Source organism: Anser anser (genome assembly GCF_964211835.1).
Source record: "Anser anser genome assembly, chromosome: 12".
In the NCBI taxonomy this organism is placed as follows: domain Eukaryota; kingdom Metazoa; phylum Chordata; class Aves; order Anseriformes; family Anatidae; genus Anser; species Anser anser.
The window spans coordinates 3,431,839-3,451,639 of NC_139733.1; the positions used below are offsets into that span (position 1 = coordinate 3,431,839).

The 19,801-nt window shown below is 43.1% G+C and overlaps 1 protein-coding gene across 7 annotated transcripts in view; it reads left to right on the forward strand.

Annotated features, from left to right (window-relative positions):
- Window positions 1–19,801, forward strand: part of BICD2 (BICD cargo adaptor 2) — an 88,309-nt gene that overhangs the window by 49,907 nt on the left and 18,601 nt on the right. For all 7 annotated transcript variants that reach the window (XM_083795960.1, XM_083795958.1, XM_083795959.1 and 4 more), the window contains exon 3: window positions 17,675–17,827. In XM_083795960.1, the coding sequence (XP_083652086.1) occupies window positions 17,675–17,827 (153 nt within the window). The remainder of the gene's footprint in view (window positions 1–17,674; window positions 17,828–19,801) is intronic.

The window sequence follows — 19,801 nt, forward strand, 5'->3', positions numbered from 1 at the left end:
TGAAAAATAAATGAGCAATTTTTTCCCAGGGAAGTAAAAGGTGATCTGATTATGTAAACTAAAGGAGGAGATATATTTTAATCTGTGTTTTTAAGTATTAATTGAGAATAAAAATAGCTAACAAAATGAACAAGGTAAATGTACTACATAGCATGTTTTACAAAACACAACGTAGGTATGATTTTATTCTTTCAAGCTTATAAAACGGAAGCTATTTTTCTGAATTTGGTTTTAAAGACACTGATTGTCTTTCATTGTTGTGCAATATCTGTCATTTTTCCTGAATGCGCTTTACCCATCACTTTGACACGCGTTTTCTTGTTAACCTGTACAGCGCAGTTCTCTGGCTGTGCTATGCACAGGGGACCATCTCCCTCTTTTTTTCTTCCTATCGCTAGTGGCAATTCTCTCACACTTTCTTTGCTCCTTACAGGAGTTGTGGAGAGACTCCCAAAGTTCAGTCCACAGAGGGGTGATATTTTTGCATGAGTACCTATTTTCAAAGATGGTGCTTCCTTCCTGGGAACAGAGCGCTGGAGCGCAGGGAAAGATAATAGACTTTGTATTATTCTTAACAATTAAAAAAAAATAGAATAGCCTGGAGCAATTAAGGCTCCGTCCTTCACCGAGGTGTGAGACCATTAGGGCATTGCTGATGAACTTCTTGACTTTCTTCTCTACGCCCTTTGTGGTCATGTGCTGGCTCCTTATGCTACCCGTGCAGCACAGTGCAGCTTTCTCTCATTCTGGGCAGTGTGTGAAACCTGCCTGTTCTTGCTTCATTCTGTGGCTGAGCAGCATTTCCCATGGGATGCAGCTGGAGAGTGGCTTGCAGCCCCACAGCCTCCCAGACACCCTGCCAGAGGAGGCTGGTAGGCGTTTTCAGGACTGTGTAGAACATCAACAAGCAATCATGTATCCTGGTTTTATTTTCTTCTGAGGTGGGTGAGGGGTTAGCCCGCCCCCCCCCCCCCCGCCCAAAAAAAAAGAAAAGAAACAGAATACCCAGAACTTCATAGAGATCTGTCCATTTTATTCCTCCATCCTGTTCACTTGTCTCATCTGAGGGGTCAGTCATGAGTTTGTTTTTTCAGAGTCTCAAGTGACTCTAACAACCCTCATGCTCTGGTCGGATCTTTTTTGATAACTTCCTTAACTAAGTTTACAGTTTATGCAGTTCACACGTGCTCCCAAAGCAAACCTAACAAACTCACCGCCCAGCCCCGAGATCTTGCTTCTTCAGTGAAGACCTAGAGCTTGGTCTGCGGTTGTTTCCTAAAGCTCTGTCGATAGATCCAAACTCCGTGGATCCCAGACTATTTCACTGAAGAGACCACAAACAATCTCCAGCACTGTGATTAGAAGAGCTTCGCGTGGAAGCTGATCTTCAGTCACTGGAAACATCAGATGCGTTGTGTTAGATCAGGCCACTTTGATCATTGCTGCCTTCTGCTCACATAAACCTAACTGTTCGCAGCCATCTCGCCATGTCCTTAGACACAGCGATATTACAGATGCATTCATCAGCTTTCTGTGGCCTTGCAATTAAAACTTGTGAACAGAGGTGGAAGAGACGTTGCAGGAAAACCCAGGACATAGCCTGTTCCCAGTATTTGACTGTTTTAATTGCTAGCAAATGTTTATTTTCAGGAGCCAGTGTTTTTACCACGGTAGGCCGCTGTTTGTTAGACTTGACCCTATCTGCTCTGAGCAATGCTGGCTGACAGTTCTATAAATACACGGTAATCTCATTGTTGAATTTCTCCAGGTTTCCTTAAGAACTTTCCTTAACATCATCAGTGGAGGAGGAGGATTCTTAAAGTCACGATAACACTTTTCTTTCCCACTAAGATTTATAGCTGAAATGCTGGACAGTCTTTTGCGTTGCTTTCTGTTCTTCCCTCTTGAGCCCAGTGACAGCCCATGGAGGAAAATGGTACAAGAGAACTCCCCTGCTGCCAAGGAAGGAAAGCTTCCGTTTTCTGGGTTCCCTAAAAGCTGCATCATGAGCCATGCCTGAAGAATTCGTTGGTTTTATTATAGCAGAGAATACAGGGAAACAACATTTTACTGTGCTCTAAATTATAGACTGTGCGCTACTGCTAAGTGGCCAAAAGTGTGCCCAAGAAGTTCATTACAATGCATTACAGATTTGTTGAGGTCCTATGTAGTTTGTCTAGTCTGATACATATGTCTGTATCAGATCAACAGAGCTCTTTCTTCCCTTAAATAAATGGAGGAAGGTGGAATTGGGTTTTTAATGCAAATCATAAAAAAAAAAAAAAAAAGACAGTGTTACTGCCTTAATATTTCTGGGTACATTGGAAAGTGCTAAGAAACTAGAGGTAGTGATAATCATATAGCAAAATATTCTTATACAGCGTTTCTGTACATGCATGGTATAAAGTCAGGGAATAGCTTAGGGAAGGGAAAGTGCTGAAAGATTCATTACCTTTTCTGATAGGAATCTTGGAAAAGAAGAGAACAAACAGCTGATATCTAGAGTTCTTTCCTTCCAAACAGAAAGGTCACTAATGGAGTAGGATATGCAGCTTTTGGAAGCAGGAGTCTGAATGGAAAAAGAGATGAGAGATGTAAATAGAGCTAAAATCAAGTCAAATGCAGAAAGCAGGGAAAAGAGACATTTTTCATGGAGAATGTGAGAACAAGGGGAAGGAAGACAATATAAATATTACCGCTGAAGTTAATAGGAGTGAGGGAGACTTAAAAGCTCGGAAAAGCGATGGGGGAACTGAGTTGCTGTTATGCGACGGAGCTCAGAGTTCAGGCAGTGTGTAAGCGTGGGCTGCAGTGAAGGAACATGTAAATATGGGCTATTCTGGAAACCTTGCCTCTAGGAGGTACAGCAGGCTGGTGACCTAATGGAGGCAGACTGAATTCAGAGGGAAACTTGTCATGGTCAGGAACCAAAGAAACAGGAGCGGGGATGACCTAGAGAAAGAAGTGAGAGGAAAAGGCAGGTTGTGGTCGGATGCTGACGAAGAGCGAGGAGGGAGCTCCTTTTGTTTAAAGAGCTACAATAAAAAGCATTGTCTCTTCGCCACAAAATTGGGTGAGCTTTCCTGGAATGTCTCTGCAGGCAGGGTGGTTTCAGGCTTCAGCCTTGTTTACTGAGTGCAGGTATAACAACTACCAGTGCAACCCGGAGGTCACCAGAGGCAGGGAGATGAGACCCACGAGAGGGAAGCACTGCGGCAGAGCAAGCAGAGGCAGGTGGGACCAGCTGTGCACTCACTTTGGTCAAAAATACAGGAAAACCAACTCAGGCATGAGCTCAGTGCTTGACATGAGCTTTTATAAAACCAGATTGCAGGGTGGTCAGCTGTGGGGAAAAGGTTGTTTTGTAAATATTAAAAAGCAGACAGTTCCCCTGCCTGGTGGGCTGCGAAGGGTGACCTTGTGAGGGTCACTGCTGTCATGCTGTGATTGTGTTGGTGCCCTTTCTGTCTGTAGGAGTGGCTGCAGGGTTGGTTTGCACATCACTTATTTCCGTTCCCATATGTTTTGTGGGCAAGACTGCAGGGGGGAAGGTGCATTCACGCATTGCTTTTATTCATCCTCAAAGCATTTGGAATCTGATGCATCGACCAGCACTGAAATGTGTTGAATCTGAGATGGAGGCAGCAGTCTCGTGGCACACAGCACCCAGTGCAACACCCTGGGAATGAAGATGGTTCTCCCCCATTCCTCCTCCATCAAGGATCCTGTAACAAGGATCCCTTAACTTGTAATGGAAAAGCCTCTGAGCACTAAGGCTCCTGCAAAGCTCACTTCTTACCTGGGGCCGTCAGGTCCCTTCTGGGCCCAGACATAATGCTCCAAAGAATAAACTGGGGCAGCATATAGAAGACATTCCTTGATTTGTTGCTGGGTTTTAGAACTGTGCAAACAGAAACACATTTAAATAATGTTAAAATGTGCTGACTTACCTCTGAAGTGAATAACATAGCTGGAAATCAGCTGCTGATCATGGTCCTAATGTAAGAGCAGCTGTTTGCAAAGAGGTGATGCTCCACTTCTAAAAGCAAAAGCAGCGATGCTTCCTTGAAGGAACTTTAACCCATCAAACACAGTGGGCAGGACTGGATTTCTTGTTCTCTAATGTGCTGAGAGAATTAAAAGGGTCACAGTGTGATTTTTTTTGTTTGTTTGTTTTTCCCACCGCTCTCCCTCTGAGGCTGCAGCCCTGGCAGGGCTGTGTGGGGCAGGGAGCTGCAGTGGTCACCCGGCTTTTGTTGGGTGCTGGCAGCTCAGGCGCGGTGGCAGCGGTGCAATCGCGGCACGCTGCAGCACCCTGCTTCAGCACTCTGCAGATGGCAGCTGTTTGCATCCCACCTTTTTATGTTCATTGAAGTTGATTTTCATATTGACAGCTTCCTCTTTTTTAAATAATTGAGAATTGAGTATTTTTACAAACGGGAGCTGTGCGTATCATTTGTATACATTTGAAACAATAAAAAAAATCCAAAGAAGAGGAATTGTGGTGGAAATCCAGTTGGTGTGCTTTGCACGTATTCGAGGAGGCATCTGCTCGTGATTCCTCTATTGTTGTTGTGCAATGATATATTCAGAGGAAAGATGTTAACAACAGCGTTTCTCTGGCAGTAATGGCTGCTGCCTAGAGACTTGGTGTCCAAAAATGAATTGATGCTGAAATTGGGGAGTTGGAAGTCACCCTCTGAACACTACATTTTCAGATTTCAGGTTTTAAAGAAACATTAACCTAGACTCTTGTTCTTCTAACACTATAAAACCCTGTAGATACGCTTTTTAAAGTTTCACTTAGCAGTTAAGATTCCAGGGTAGTCTATTGTTTGGGAATTAACCTGGTAGCAGGCTTGCTGGGGGATCTTTTCATTGTTCTGTTTTAATTAAATTGCTACGTGCCCATCAGTGCTGCAGGAATAGCAGGCTGTGCCCTGCTCGTTAGCTGTGGCTGCTCCTGACCTTCCTTACGACCTTGGGTCTGCCCTGGGCTTCTGACCAGAATCAGCAGTGGAGGGAGAAAGTCTCTTGTACACAGCTGTAATCTTTTAACAGATCTGAAATCAATATGCACAATTGCAGGAGTAGCTGGAAACGCTCCAGTCAGTGAAACAATGGCTTGAAGTTGCTTTACAAACCGTTAATTAAAGAGGTTGGTTCTTTTTTTTTTTTTTTCCATGTGAGTGAAAACTTCCGCTGGGGGATGTTGGTGGTTTGATTTCAGGATGCAGAACTAGGGAGATGGCTTTGTTTCGCCTGTACTTGGCACTGCCTCTGTTACTGTAGGTGGCCCTTGGCAATGTTTCTAAGCAAGGCTTGTTTGGGTCACATTGGCTCTTTTTGAAAATAGGAAAGAGCGTTTATTACACTTAGCCTCAAAGCAGTACTGTAGTATGTATGCTTGGGGGAAAAAAATCCTTGGTTTCATCTAGGGGTTTTGCAGCTGATAGACTGACTCAGGGCTCTATCCTGAGATTTATTTTCAAGTCACATACGGTTGGTTGTAATAACATCACTCGTGACAAAACATTCAGGCAGAAGGACAAAGAGCCAACCAGGGGCTGTGTCTACAGTACTAGAAATAACACTGCTGTGATGCTGCTGTTCCAGAAAATGTATCAAATCCTGTTCATGGTTTTTTTTTTGTTTTTTTTTTTTTTACCCTGTGTTTTGGTTTTCAACATTAGTTTTGATGTACTTAGTCTTGATACTCCTCTTTCACCTTTTTAGGTGAAATAAGTTTGGGGTGGTAATATCACACCTGTCTCCCAAGCTGAAATGGGTGTGTGGAGGAGCAGATTTTTAAGTGACATTGACTAGTATTCTCTCCCTCTGTTTCATTAATGAGTGTAGCTAACTCATTAACCCCTACTACTTTTTGATTGCCAACTAGGAGGTGTCTTCTGCTGTTTTTAAAGGCTGCGAATGAGAGAAGTCAAGAGAAGAAAGAGGGACAGGGGACGTGAGCATTGCCCTGAGGCAAAGCTACCTGCCCTGTGTGTGTCAGACCAGCATTGCTCTGAGCTGTTTCTGGTGCAGCCGGGGCTGAAGGGGAAATACTGAACAGAGGAGCCAAGTGTGGAGTAGTCTCATGCAATGAAATCCAAGCTGTTTCTGTGTGGGGTAGGTAGCTTAGGTCTGGAAGCAGGACATGTATCCTTGGTTTTCCATATCTGGGTTATCCCAGCCCTCCTTTGTTGCAGAAATTGAAAAGATGGCTGATTTCAACCTGATAAATAAGTGGTTTGGATCTGGTTTTTGAGAATAGCTCAGGAAGATCATGGTGTTACAGTTGTGTGGCCATTGTGAAGCAGCAGCTCCAGGAGCAGCATTTGCTAGGACAACTTATGGGTTACTAGCAATGCAATTGGCAGTCAGCACAGGCACAGACAACTGCTTCTAAGAATGGGGTGCCACCACGTGTGCTGTCACAGTATTTTGATTTAAAATAGACGTTCTAATAAGGCAGAATGTAGGTGTTGCTCTTTTTGTGACTTAAAGTGTGTTCTGGTGGTTATTCTCACAGAGACATTTGATCTTTACAGTGTCACACCCATTTGAGTTCCTCTGCTGCTCAGACAAAAGCTCTTGTGGGAGGAAAAGCTAGTGTGAGGTCAACGAACATAGCTTTGTTCGTGGCTAAGAGGCTCTTCTCATTTGCTGCCACAAGTTTTGTCTACATGTAGACTTTTATGCAGTGTAATCTTACTGTGATTTATCAAAACAGTTCTTAGGAAAATAATCCTTTTTATAGAAAGGGCAGTATATCGCTCCTACGTGGCCATTGATTTTTTCCTTCCTTTAGGAAAATATAGGTCATTGACCATACAACATGCACAGAGCATACGATTTGAGTGCAGGTTGATAATTAGCAAGATACTGTTTTGCTGATAATGGGGGATAAAATTTCAGCATACTGTGTTGTGCTGGTCCATCCAAAGCATGACCTGAAAGGCTTAAATACATTCAGAATAATTGCCCCAGTGATGTTTTGGGCTTTTTGAAGCCACTTGTTAGCCGTAAGGTAACAGTTGAGAGGGATGAAGGAAATCTCTGGAAAGAGCATTTAGTCATTGTTTGATGAAGGTCCAATCGCTGCGTCCCCACATCTGTTTATTTCTCTAAAATACAAGCTAGCTGTGACATGCTGTTTGAAGTTCAACTGGGAACAGGGAAGGAGACTTCATAATTTAGTCATGTGAAGTAAATGTATTAAGTCATCAGAATGTTATTAAAGTCTGCCCTGGTAAGTGGTAAACAAGACTGCTGAAAGAAAATCTGAGCTGCTTGTCCACAGTTTGTCACTTGGAAATTAAAAATGCAGGCTGTGATGTGGCAGCAATGAAGGTTATGCTCAATGTTGTCCTTGTGTTTCATCTGCTCTCATTTAATCCTTCCTTTTTGCCAGAGGTTCTGCCTTTGGTTTAATGCAAGTAATGCACAGCAAGTTCATATTTAAAAAAAAAAAAAAAAGCACTAGACATGTTCATGCATTCTCTGCAAGTCAGTGTGTTGCATGTGGAGTTTTATTGGCAAATGTTGGTGGTATATCTAAAACCAAACGAAAAACACAAAACCCAATAATGAAGCCCCAATACTTTGGACTGGGAATGCTGAGTGATCCCAGTTTGGCAGCATTAACCACGCTGGAGCCTGACCAAGCTTTGACCACCACAGCAAGGGTTAGGAACTCTTCCTGCAGCCAGATGAAGACCATGCCTGAAGCCTGGTAGGACTTGGCCATTAGCACATTCTGCTCAGGAAAAAGAAGGTCTAAGAAAACTTTTTTTAACCAGAATTTACTGTATCCATCAGTGGCATAGTTCCCTAAAGCTGCTGAGTACTTGAGTATTTCTGACTGCCCTGGAGAGCAGAGGGAAGGCTGCTGATTCTGAGGCATGGGGCGTAGCCTCTATATTTCACCCAGCATCCTTGAGGCCTCCATAGGTATTGTGTGGTATTACTACATCATCCTTTATTTCATGGTGTTTTCTATAGAGAAGTATCACTTCCATAATCCACATGAGCAAAATCATATTACCTCTGCTGCTTATAAGGTGGTATTGTTAATTTAGATAAATAACTCCTTTGGAGTTTACTTAATTGAAGTTGTTTGAAGTAGTGGTGGAGCTCTAAGCTAGTGGCTTTGAGGTGATAGTATCTCAGTAGGATTATGTAACGTAAAGTAAGCACTTTCCACATGTAGGAGCTGTGGCACCTTGTGAAAATAGGTCACTAATACAGGGAGTATAAATTTAGCCCAAGCTTTTATCTCGTGCTTTACGTATAAATTAGCTACGGCCAAATTAAGACAATAGGAGACCTCTAGTCTTTTTGATACCTGTATTAACTTCAACATTTTGTCAATATTCTTTTAATTGTGAATTGTTTTAAGTCTGACAGATCTGTGGTATCTAGTGCTGAAGTCCCATAGTTGTTTCTGGTGTGGTGCTGCAGCATGTTGTTGTTACTCTGCCTGATAGTGTCACTGTTGAAAACAGTTAATGAAACTGTAAAATAGGGCTTTCTTACTAGAGTAAGAATTATGAGTAAGAAAATAAATGAGCTTCCAACAGAGCTTGTAACAGAGGAGGGCAGGCTTAATTAACAGGAGAAACTTGTACTTCAGATTATTGAAAATAAGTGGTCTGTGGACATTTCTGGTGAAACAAGCTTTATGGGGTTGCAGAAGGACTCGGCAGCAGAGTCCCGCAGGTCTGAACTGCGGGCATGAAGCACAGTATGGAGCAGGCCTCAGTATTGTTGAAGTACGAGTGTTTTGGTCAGTGATTATCACTGATTAACAGAGGATGATAAAAATCAAAAAGCAGAAACAACAAGACCTCGATCAGGCAGCGCAGGTGGAGCACACTTGCCTGTTTCCTGGGGGCCCTTCTGGCACCTGTTCAGGGCCAGGGCTGGGTGGGTTTGCCGGGTGAACTGCCGCAGTAGGCTCAGGAGGCAGGCTGTGTTTGCACCTACCCATAGTCTCTGTTCTCGACTGGCTGTTGGAAATATTCCAACAGCATAGTTGCTTTGGAGAAGAGTCATCTCTTACTGAAACTAGAACTGAAGGCCAATTTCTAGGTAGGGAAACTTGTCTGTTTTGAGTTTGAGGAATTACTGCATTGGCTCACTTGTGCATGACTGGTAAGAGAGTTGCTTAACCAGGTTGGTTTATTGACTCTCTTAGCCTGGTGTGTTAGAGGAGTACAGTTTTTATGCCTTAGATGGGAAATGAAACCCGGAGAGCTTTTGGTGGTCTGAAATCAGTTTCAGCAGGTTACTGTTTCAAAGTTTGTTTTGTGGTCTCCTGTACTGTTAGGCCTTAGAGCCACCAGGGCCTTTCCACACAGAACAGTATCTTGCTCTTGGGTTTTATTCTGTTTTCTGTTAAGGAGTGCTGATATAGTGGTTGATTGTGCTTATTAGCTTTCAATAATTAGTTTTAATTAGGAATACAAAAGCAGTACATTCAATATCACAATATATGTTTTTTAAAAAATGAAATGTGATTTAGAGCTACTATGTAGGATGCAGCTTTAGTACTATGTTATTCCTCTAAATGTGGGCTGTTAGACAAAAAAAAGCAGAAGATGCAGGGTAGTTTTTCTGTGTTCCTTATGTAAGCCCAGCTGGCTTGTTCATTTTTGTTTTCCTGGAAGTGCTCCTCATCTTTCCCATCCCTTGCTAGCTTGCATCCCCAGGGAGACTGCTGCAGTGCTGCCCCAGAGCTGTGCCAGGGCTTGAGCTCAGACATGGCCGAGCTGTGTCTGTGTTCAGCTGTCCCTGTGCCCTCCCAGACTTTGGGGAATGATGGACAAGCCACTGAACACAGCGGGCAGTTGTCTCAGTTACCGGACTCCTTTCTTCCTTCCCCTTTCAGCATAAGGAAGGCTAGCTGAAGCTGCCTCAAGCTTGTGTGTGAGCATCTGAAAATACGAGCCCGAGCATGCAGAAAAACCCTTTCAAGCCTGTTAGCCACAAGCAGGCCACAGGCCAATGAGTGTGGCTGCCGCTCAGCCTTGCCCGCTCTGGGGGCTGCTGGCAGTGGGGCTGCTGCCCCGGCGGTACCGGGCTGTGCTGGGAACACTGTTGGTTCCCCTGTCCCTCAGCTTTCCTTTAGGAGCTCTGTAACTTGTGGGGGAGAGTCACAGTCCCAGCTGATGAGTAAAGGCCAAGGCTTCTGGTTATGTCAACAAACTGAAGTGACAGACTGCACCGTGGCTGTGAGGGTTACCTGGACTCGTGTCCCTAGGCCTGCTCCTGTAGGAAATCCTAGCCTTTTGGGTGGTTTGGATGTCAGGGGTTTGCTAATACTCACATAAGATGGCAGCCTGGCCCCAGCTGCAGTGAGTAATGTTCCCCTTGACTTGAATGCTGGCAGTGACCAGTAGACAGCTGTGGGCCCTGCTCTGAATATTTGCGCTTTCCAGCTCTCCCAAGCTGTCTTTTGAAGTAACAGGGGTTATGCTAGTTATGGCTGCTCTGATTCAGCTTAAATACAGTAATCGTATGGAGGCTAAAGCGCTCTTTCTCTGTGGACCCTGAGAACACCCCCTCATCACAGGAAGAAGGGAAGGTGACAACCGCTGGTGACTGAAGAAATTGCGACACCGATTGCTTGGCGCTGCCTTGGTCAGCAGTGATGCTTCTTAGAGCTGGGCTCGGCTCCACTAATCCTTCTGGAGGGAAAAGACAGCTACCTAAAGTCTACTGGCAGGCCTTGGAAGGGTTAAACGTGTTCTTTGTGGCAGCGAAGGATATGGAAAGCTGCCCAGCATTTAGATTTGAGATTGGAAAAGCAGCTGCAGTTTGACTTTGAATTGCAAGCAATTCAGAGCAGGAAGGGGGAGACTGTAATAGCAACGTTACTCAGGGCCACTCGTAACACCGTCATTAATTTGGGTCAGCCTTTCTGTCCCGGCCCCCAGGCCGGGCTGGGGCCCACCAGCCGCAGATGTTGACGCTGCAGATGTTGACGATCCCCGCTACCCCGGCAGGGGCAGGGCTCCAGGCTGGATCGAGTGCTGGAGCGGGTCGGGAGCAAACACCACGTTAAGCAAATAAACTTGTGCATTGTAGCAAGGCCTGATGTCTAAGTAGTTATGAGGGATTCATATGGCTCCTGGAGACGCTGCAGTAACCGAGTCTCAGCTCAGGTCTCTCTAATATTGCACAGAAAAGAAATCCATGACAGTGCATTTCTTGGTGTTGCAGTAAACCCATCCTTAATGTCACAGCTTCACAAAGCTTTTTGTTCAGTGGTTTGCAACAAAATAAATCTTGAGCTGTGTGTGTTAATGCTGGGCACCACCCTACTAATCACAGCTAAAGAAAGTCTGAGACATCTATACACGGTGAAATGCTTCATCATGGAGTAAGTGGTTGGTTATGAGAGGACAAGTTTTAGAAAATAGAAAAAAAAAAAAAACTCATCACCACAGGCATTTGTACACATCTGCTACTGAAGTTTCAGTGTAGCTGTGTGTCTTCTGTTAATGCTTCAGAGCTATTGAAAGCATTATGAACAAGGTATGACAAATGGATTGTATGTTATTTTCTCGTCTTCCTATGGAAGGATAAACGTGTTGTGAGTTAGTTCCCTGCCATCCCTGATTTTTGTTCCCTACAGGATATTTGTCACAGAGTTCAGCCTGACTGTGCTTGGGAAGACTGGGCATGTCTTGTGTGATTTAGAGCTCTTCAGAGCTTGTCTCCTAGTCCAATAAAATAAAACAGCAAAATCTACTAGGAAGGAGAAATCAGATTCACTCACCAAAGTGGCTCCCAATGCATAAAATATAAAACAGACATCTGGCCCAAGTGTAGTAAAACCTCAAAAGAGGTGAGGTTTTGTTGTGTGTTTTTTTTTTTTTTTTGGTAAGCTCTCTTAGTGTTAGTTGCAGAACGACCCAAAAAAGCAACACAGGTGTTCCCAGCACTGTGTTTGGGAGGCTCATGTCATGCCACTGAGCTGTGTGGCTGGCAGAGCAGCCTCAGTGGCATCTGATTGCGGTTCACATTCCTGCAAGACCACTGCTGACTTAGAGTTTCTCGGGTATTTTTGACTGCAGATACCACTGCAGATTATTTTTCACTGTTCACAGAGTAAAATAATATTTCAGAGAGGCACCTGGGAAGTGAGCCTTTGAGTGGGATATGAGTCATCTCTCTTGTTTTTTTTCTCAGTAATTTTTTCGTTATGAAATGGGATTAAAGCTTGACTTAACTTCTGAAAACACACAAAATGCTATTTGTTCTGCTTCTGAGTGACCACAACACTCCACCTTCCTCTTTCCTTCCCTATTTGTATCAACCTCTGTCTGCAGTCACACCAAAGCTTAGGAAGTCCAGCAGCTTTTCAGCAGATAGATGGTGTCTTGGCATGACTTGGAATAAAAGAGTGGAAAAGTCTAAACTACAAGTTTAACGTAATATCTATTTTTCTCCAGTGGGCTTGTGAGAACAAGTCACCAAAACCATTTTCTATACATTCTTGAAAATATATAGTCCTACTGGTGCAAACAGTGACTTTCTCTACTGGCTGTGGTCTGTCTTTTGCAATATTTCTTTTGAACATGTCTGTGTCATAAAACACTTTTGAGAGCATCTTAATTTTTCTGGCAGTGTTTGGAGAAGAGGACAAGGGTTCTGGATACAATTACAAAAAAAAGGAGCATTTGTATCCAGACGATTGTCTGTTTCTCTTTCTCTTGTGTAGTGCCCAGGAGGGATGTCTGTGGCTTATAAATTGAATAAAAGTATAACTGCTATCATAAGTATGTACCAGTAAGTGGATGACTATAGCACGTCAGTGAGAATAGTCTGAATGGTTGAACAAATGTCCTGAGGAACAAAAGTTTGGGGCTGTAGTTATGTTTTGTGTGTATGTTTTATGAAATATATTTTCCTGCATGTAGAACGAGAACATGAAAAATGGGCAAGGAAATAATGATAAAGCTCTGAAGGAAAATACTTAAACTTATCTTTGTCTTCTGTCAAAAGGCTTTAAAAAAAATGGGGTGGGGGCACATAGAATGTGAAGAAACCATATATGCTGCCCTTATGCGAATATACGCATAGAAGTGGCATGTACACTAACCTGCATGGCTACATGTGGTTAGCAGTGGGCCTGTGAATCAGTGAGGAATGCCTGCAGCACCTCATGTTACCGTCCTCCGGAGCTCCAGGTAGCTGAGCGCTGGGCCCATAGGCGAGAGGCAGCGTGAGGGGGTCATGCCCACAACCATCTCCCGGCTTTTGCTGCACGTGAGATGCTGCTGTGGGCTACACCTGCTTCTCAGGATCTTCCATTTCCCTGCTTTCAGTGTGTGGGGAGAGTGTGTATGTTATGATATAGTCGAAATTTTGAACAGGGATTGTGTGGGAAATACACATGCTTCTCTTCCCAGCTTGCAGTCGCCCCAGCCGTGGTGCCTTCACACTGTTGGCATGTTCTCTTCACACCAGGGCTTACGTACCAAAAAGCTGCTTCTCCCAGCCTCTGGTCACACTGTGGTTCAGATCTTGAGTTCTTAATTTCACCATTGGTACTTGAGGTGTATTGAGGTTGGCTCTTGTGGGATGACAGCTGTGAGTATGAAAGCGATGTTCAGAAGGGCACTTATTGAAATGCCTCCTTCAAAAAGCTGCCGACAAAGAAGGCGCTGAGTTACATAAATGGCTGGGGATTATTATTCCCAATTTTCATGATTATATTTAATAAAATCGCTAAGAGATTGTTTTATTTTCTTCTTCCAATAACAACAGAATATATGCTAGTTGCTAGCTATTCTGACTACACTGCGTTTCTTCCAGAGGGGTTGCATCCTTTTTTGTGAACCCTTCCACGAAGAGCTCAAGGGAATGATCATATCTAGAAATAGTTATTGCACAAAGCCTTGAATCTAATCCTAGAATTAGTAATAAGTTTGGGCAAACTAAGCTTTGACTCTTGATAATAATGACAGGTAAATTTAGGTGTGAGCATGTTTATTACAGCAAGGAACTTGGGCTCATCCACAGCCTCAGGAGCTCATGGAGTTAAGTGCAACTCAGCATCGGGCTAGTGATGGTAGAACATCACCTGCAAGACCAGCCTCTGGCTGCTGCTGGAGGCTGAATGATGCCCAGAGCCGTGCAATAACCATAACACGGGGGGAATCAGCTACCTGAGATTTTTGTGCAATAAATTTACTTCTCATGCTTAGATTATACATGTTATATCGTAGGGTGCGCTAGAAAACCAGGTGCTACGGAGCAGGCTTTGGGCAGTGTGAAGGGAAGTAGTTACATTTTGGTACGCGGACAAAGCCAATTCAAACCAGTCCTTTGTTCATGGCTGAGGAAATCCCTGTATTTCTAGCACCTGTGCTGCTAAAAGGCACCCCTTTCAGGACTCTTCTGAGGCAAAGCTGAGAGGAAAAAAATGCTTCAGACAAACTTTCTAGCAGCAGGGTCACAGTGGTCTGTGGTCTTAGGTGAAATCATTCCAGAATGTCGTATTCGTGATCTGTACTTTCCTGGACAGGATGGATGGGAGGCTTCTGTGTAGGGCGAATATTCTCTGGGTGAAGGACTCGAGGGGCTTTGTCAGGTAGGCAAATGCTTAACAGGGTGTTGTGGCCGTTGATCCTCCCCATAGTGGTAAGGATGCTTTGTAAATGCCCTGTGATTTCCTTAGGGTGGAGATACGACTTTCCATATAGCTGAGAGCCCAGCCAAGCATGTCCTTGTCTTCCAGCTCCCTCTTCTCTCCTACCCTTGGTGTTATTTGGGGCAGAGGAGGAAGGAAGAAACTTCGAAGGTGCTGAAGCATCAAGAAATACTAAAATCACAGAAAGGTTCTGGTTCGAACTCATCTGTGGGTCAGCTCACCATTTTGTGCGCTTTAGCCACGTAAAACAACTCATGAGAACATCTGAAATGTACGTGTGTCTGTCTTTAAATACATGAATACTATTTTGGGTGGGGATAATACAAAAATCTGTTTGAGAAAGGAGGCAGTGGCTTTTCTTTTCCACAAAAAAAACCCTGACATTTGGTCATTTGTATGAAATAGCATGGTGCCCATTTAGCCTTGCAGCATGCAAGCACACACATCTATCTGACAGGAAAATGCTAAGAGTTAGCTGAAGGTACCGTTTGCTATCCAGCCAATAAATCTAGGTTATATCTTCCTTCTCCGGCCAGGAAACAAAGGAGCTATTTTTAAATCTGCCCTTCCTGTGCACATTGAAATAGTGATTTTTTTTTTTTAATGCGCTAGACAGAGCATGACAATACTTTCACGTTAAATAATGAGCTCTTAGTGTTACTCTGAATTAAATAGACAGGATTGGACAGAAACCCTTCTTTCTCCAAAAAAGAATGGCTTCAATGATTTTTCCAGGCACTGACCTCTGCAACGATTAGGTCATCCGTGGACAAACAGCAGCAAAGCAACCTGAATGGTGTTTGGGGGCAGAAGGGGGAGAGAAGCACCCCGCAGCTTGGTGGGAGGCTTGGTGGGAGGTCTCCTCTTGTGTTTCTGACTTGGAAATGGGGAGAATTGCAGGGAAGAGCTCCTAATTTGTATGGAGCTTGGACTGATGCAAGAGCCTTTCGTGGTCTTAGCTGTTAAACAGGTGGGATTATCTGGCTGGAGGCTCTCTCTGCTGAAGGTGAGAGGTCTCGGTGCAGTCCTCACAAAGAGGAAGTTAGGACCTGACTTTGTGTCAGCCTGCAGCCTTCAGCTACCACCCCGTGTCGTTCCCGTAGCTCTGAGTTTGTGCAAAGACGGAGCCAGTACTTGACTGGGGAAATGTGTTTTGAAGCTTCAGGAGAGTTTAAATATTCTTTAGTTTCTTGGACGAAAGTGCTATTGAAACAGCATTAACTGGATAAACAGTTACAGAGCCCCAGTTCTAAAACTGGGGTATACGTTAAAGGTTTTATTAGACTGCAGCTTTTTTACTTTGGCTAGTAGCTGAATGAATCTGCCAGGTAGCTTCCAAGTGGAGTCACAAGATGCGTCTTAGCCTAGGCTTGGCTTTGCAGTAACTTGCTCTAACCTCAAAGCCAAAACCACGTATACAGAGGGCAGGGAGAATCCCCCAAGCTCTGACACTGGGCTCAGTGTTGCTGTAGTTAAGAACCAGCAGAGGAGAGTGGTGCTCGCTTGGCACATGGGGTGTAGCAACTTTTCATCTGCGTTACTGTACCACAGCGTCTCGTTTCAGTGATGAATGTTTGTTTTTGCTTCTCAGTGCACTGGGAAGCAGTGCTTTCTTCTTCACAGCTAAAAATAACAGACAAGTTTATATAGCCTAATGTCTGTCAGGGGAGGCAGCTATCTTTTACATTAAGTTCTTACAGTTGCAGGTGTTTCTGAGTTGGTGTTTAGAACGTGCCAGGTGCAAGTCCTGGCATATGCTCCCTCCAAAACCACGTCCTTTATCTCTCAGCTCTCCGTACGTGCCTGTTGATACCTGTGGTGTATTATTTCTCTGTACTCCTGCTGTACACTCACAAGAGGACTCAGACCTTATTTTATTCAATTGTAGGTATTGCAGCTGACATTTTTGTTTCTAACAATACAGAGAATACTAAGGGAATTTGAGTCTATGTACCTGAGGATGAAGCCTTTTTGTCTATGCTGCTTCATAGATGAAAACAGAAATAAGATTGTGTCACCTAAATAGCTGAGTAGATAGGCTGCCTCTTTCATGGGCGTGTGTTTTGAGTGGAAACTGGCTGGAAAACTGTTCTGTCACTTGACAGGTAGGATTGCTAACATATTTGGATACTATTTTATGGGCAGCTCTTGCCTCTTTTTCCTCTGAAGATATTTTTGCTAATGTTTTGAAACATTTTTCGCTTTAATTAAATATTTAAAGATGTGACTCGAACGGATGGTTGAAAAAAAAAAAACAAACACACATAGGTAAGTACAGCGAGCCATTCACATAGCTGGGTACGTCCCAGCTCAGTGTGTTGAAGTATCCATGTGTATTCATGAATAGTCTGAAGATCACACTATGCCATCTACTGATCTTTCCTTCTCCTGTATCCCAAAACAACTATTTTTTTTTTTTGAGGTATTGTGTAAGTCTTGGGGCTGAGGAGAGGGAACACTTGGTAATTCACCACGGTTGTTCTTTCTTTCTGCCTGGAGTCTTGGACTTCATTTCAGCTTTAGCTCAATGTCTCTCTCTCCAAAAGGATTCATTAGAACATATTTCCAAACAGTTGCACTAGGCATAAGGAAAAGGTCTGATGAAAAGCAGGAGCAAATACAGGTCCAAATAAGAGTGTCTGGAGTCGTCTGAATCTTTTTCTTTCTCTCATGAAAAGCCCCATCTCATTTAAGTGTTAGTGGAGGCAGGTATTGACTTCCAATCTGGTAAACTTTCATCTGTTGCTTATGGTCAGTGAGATAACATGTTTGAATGTTGATTTGCCTGCCTGCTCATTAACTGTCAAAAGTGGAGAAAGAGTTTGTAAGAGAAGCAAGAAAACAAAATCTAGTTATTGTGTAAGACTTCATTTTCTGTAATTTAATTTGGGGGAGGTTCTGTTTGAATAGAATCTAATTGATTAGTGCACAAAAGGAAAGATGAATTTTCAAAATGTAATTGTAGCTGACCAAATTGCCCTTACTTTGGGCTTTGTTTGTTTTTTCCAGGTCAATCAGAATGTGGAGATCCAAAGGGCCCGTCTGCGAGATGATATTAAGGAATATAAATTCCGAGAAGCCCGTTTGCTGCAAGACTACACAGAGCTGGAAGAAGAAAACATCTGTCTCCAGAAACAAGTGTCTGTCCTGAAGCAAAACCAGGCAAGTGTTTCAAAATAGTGAGCATTGCTTTCATAGCACTAGTTAATTCCTGTGTTACAGCATGGTCCTGTCTCATTCTTTGAACATCCAACCACTACTTTTGCAAATGTATACTACTATTGAGACTACAAACTCCAAAATTTTAGTACCAACAGTTGTCCCAAAAATGTTTAAGTCCTTTCTGACTGCTCCTACACAGTCATGAGGCTGTATTGCTTCTACTTTGACCTCTAAGTCCTTCCATTGCCTTCTTTGTCTTTGTTGGAAGTTAATTAATACTTTGCCGCTCTGCTTTGTTACTTGGTTCAATCTGTGCAATATTTACCACCCGTCCATCCTCTTTTACCATGTCTGTAACTGGGTATATTTCTGAACATATATTTATATTGCTACTTAGTGCTTGCATTACCTCTCCAGTCCTGGTCTCCATCCTCTCTTCTAGCTACTTTCATGAACTGTATCAGTAGTCAATAACTACTTTGTACTGTCAGACCTCATCTCACAAAGTCACATTTCAGTGCACAGTTCCAGCTATGTTCATAATCTTAGAAAAGAAAATTGCGTTTTTGGAACAACTCAAGAATTCCCCTCAGTTAGCATTTGTGGAGGTAATTAGATTAGATGTGGTCTTTGTACTTCATGTGTTTCCAGGTGAAACTCTTCGCCAATGTTTATCACTTTGGCCTCACTGTGCCCAAAAGCGGGTTCCAGGTTGAACCTGTTCTCACCTGCCTGTGCCTGGTCTAATTACGCCGCTTGGGGGACTTTGACATTATGTGATAGGTGAAAAGGGGCTATTAAGCTCTACATATGCAGACTGGAAGAGGTGGTGGTCTGGTGAATTTCAGGCTATGTTGTTGGTTACTTTTGATTTTTACCATTTTTGTCTCATTTATGCTTTTAGAAGAAGCAAGTAAAAGTTCCCGGGTCTGCATTCACATTCTAAAATAACAATATTCAAGAATGCTGTCATTCTGGGTTGAGCCAAATTTAACTGCAGATGCTATCTTGTCAGTTGCTAGTAATTATTGACTACTGGTATTGTATTCTGGGACCTTTGAAAAAATGCTGCAATCTTAAATATTTGAGCTCAGTGGGTGTATTTAGAACCAAGAGCTAATTCAATGGCAATGGATTATTTCATTTTCTACCCTGTCATAATCCTACTTGATGAATTTCATTAAGCTTTAATTATCCCACTGACATAACTAGAAGAATCCATCAAGTTTTCCCAGGCTTAAGTTGCCAAACAGAAACAGTTGCCAACATGATTGGATCCTCTTTTTCTCAGTTAAATGTGGGTCAGCACTATTGTGCGTATTGGCACCTAAAATCCCTTTAATAGCTAGCGAAAAGTAGGAATATATAATTTATCGTGTTTTCTTTTTTCAAGGTAAGGAAGGGTATTCTATAAGCTTTTTTTCAATAGATTGAAAATCTTATGCTCATGTTGGTGTTCATAATTTCAGTGCAAGAGAGGTTAAAAAATAAAATGCAGTCTTAGAGGTATAAACCTAAAGCATGCCATAAAATTTTGTTTAGCTGCCTGAGTTGTAGCCCTCTCAAGATGTGCTGGAATTGTGATGACAGAAATAATAGAACATCTTATTTTGAATGTATAAAAGCAGAGTTCGATTGCTAGGTGTGCCTCAACAGTTTTAAGCCCAGTTGCACATTCTAACTGCAGTGCAGCAGAGAATCGGAAGCGTAGCTTTGAGGTGCTGGGTTTGAGAAATGTTGAGACTGAAATTTGTGGGAGGATTGGTCATGGAATTTGTTAATCAAACACGAGAAGAGCTTGCATAATGTGCTAGGAAAGCCTGTTTTGTGATGCCTCTATCACATGTTGCATCTGCCTGCTATCTTGATTAAGCTGGAGTAGGTCAGCTCATTCCACGCTTTGCTTAGAAATTTTATTGTATGGTCTCAGTGAAGGTAAGCAGGCAGTGGTTACGGTTAAAATGCAAAAACTAG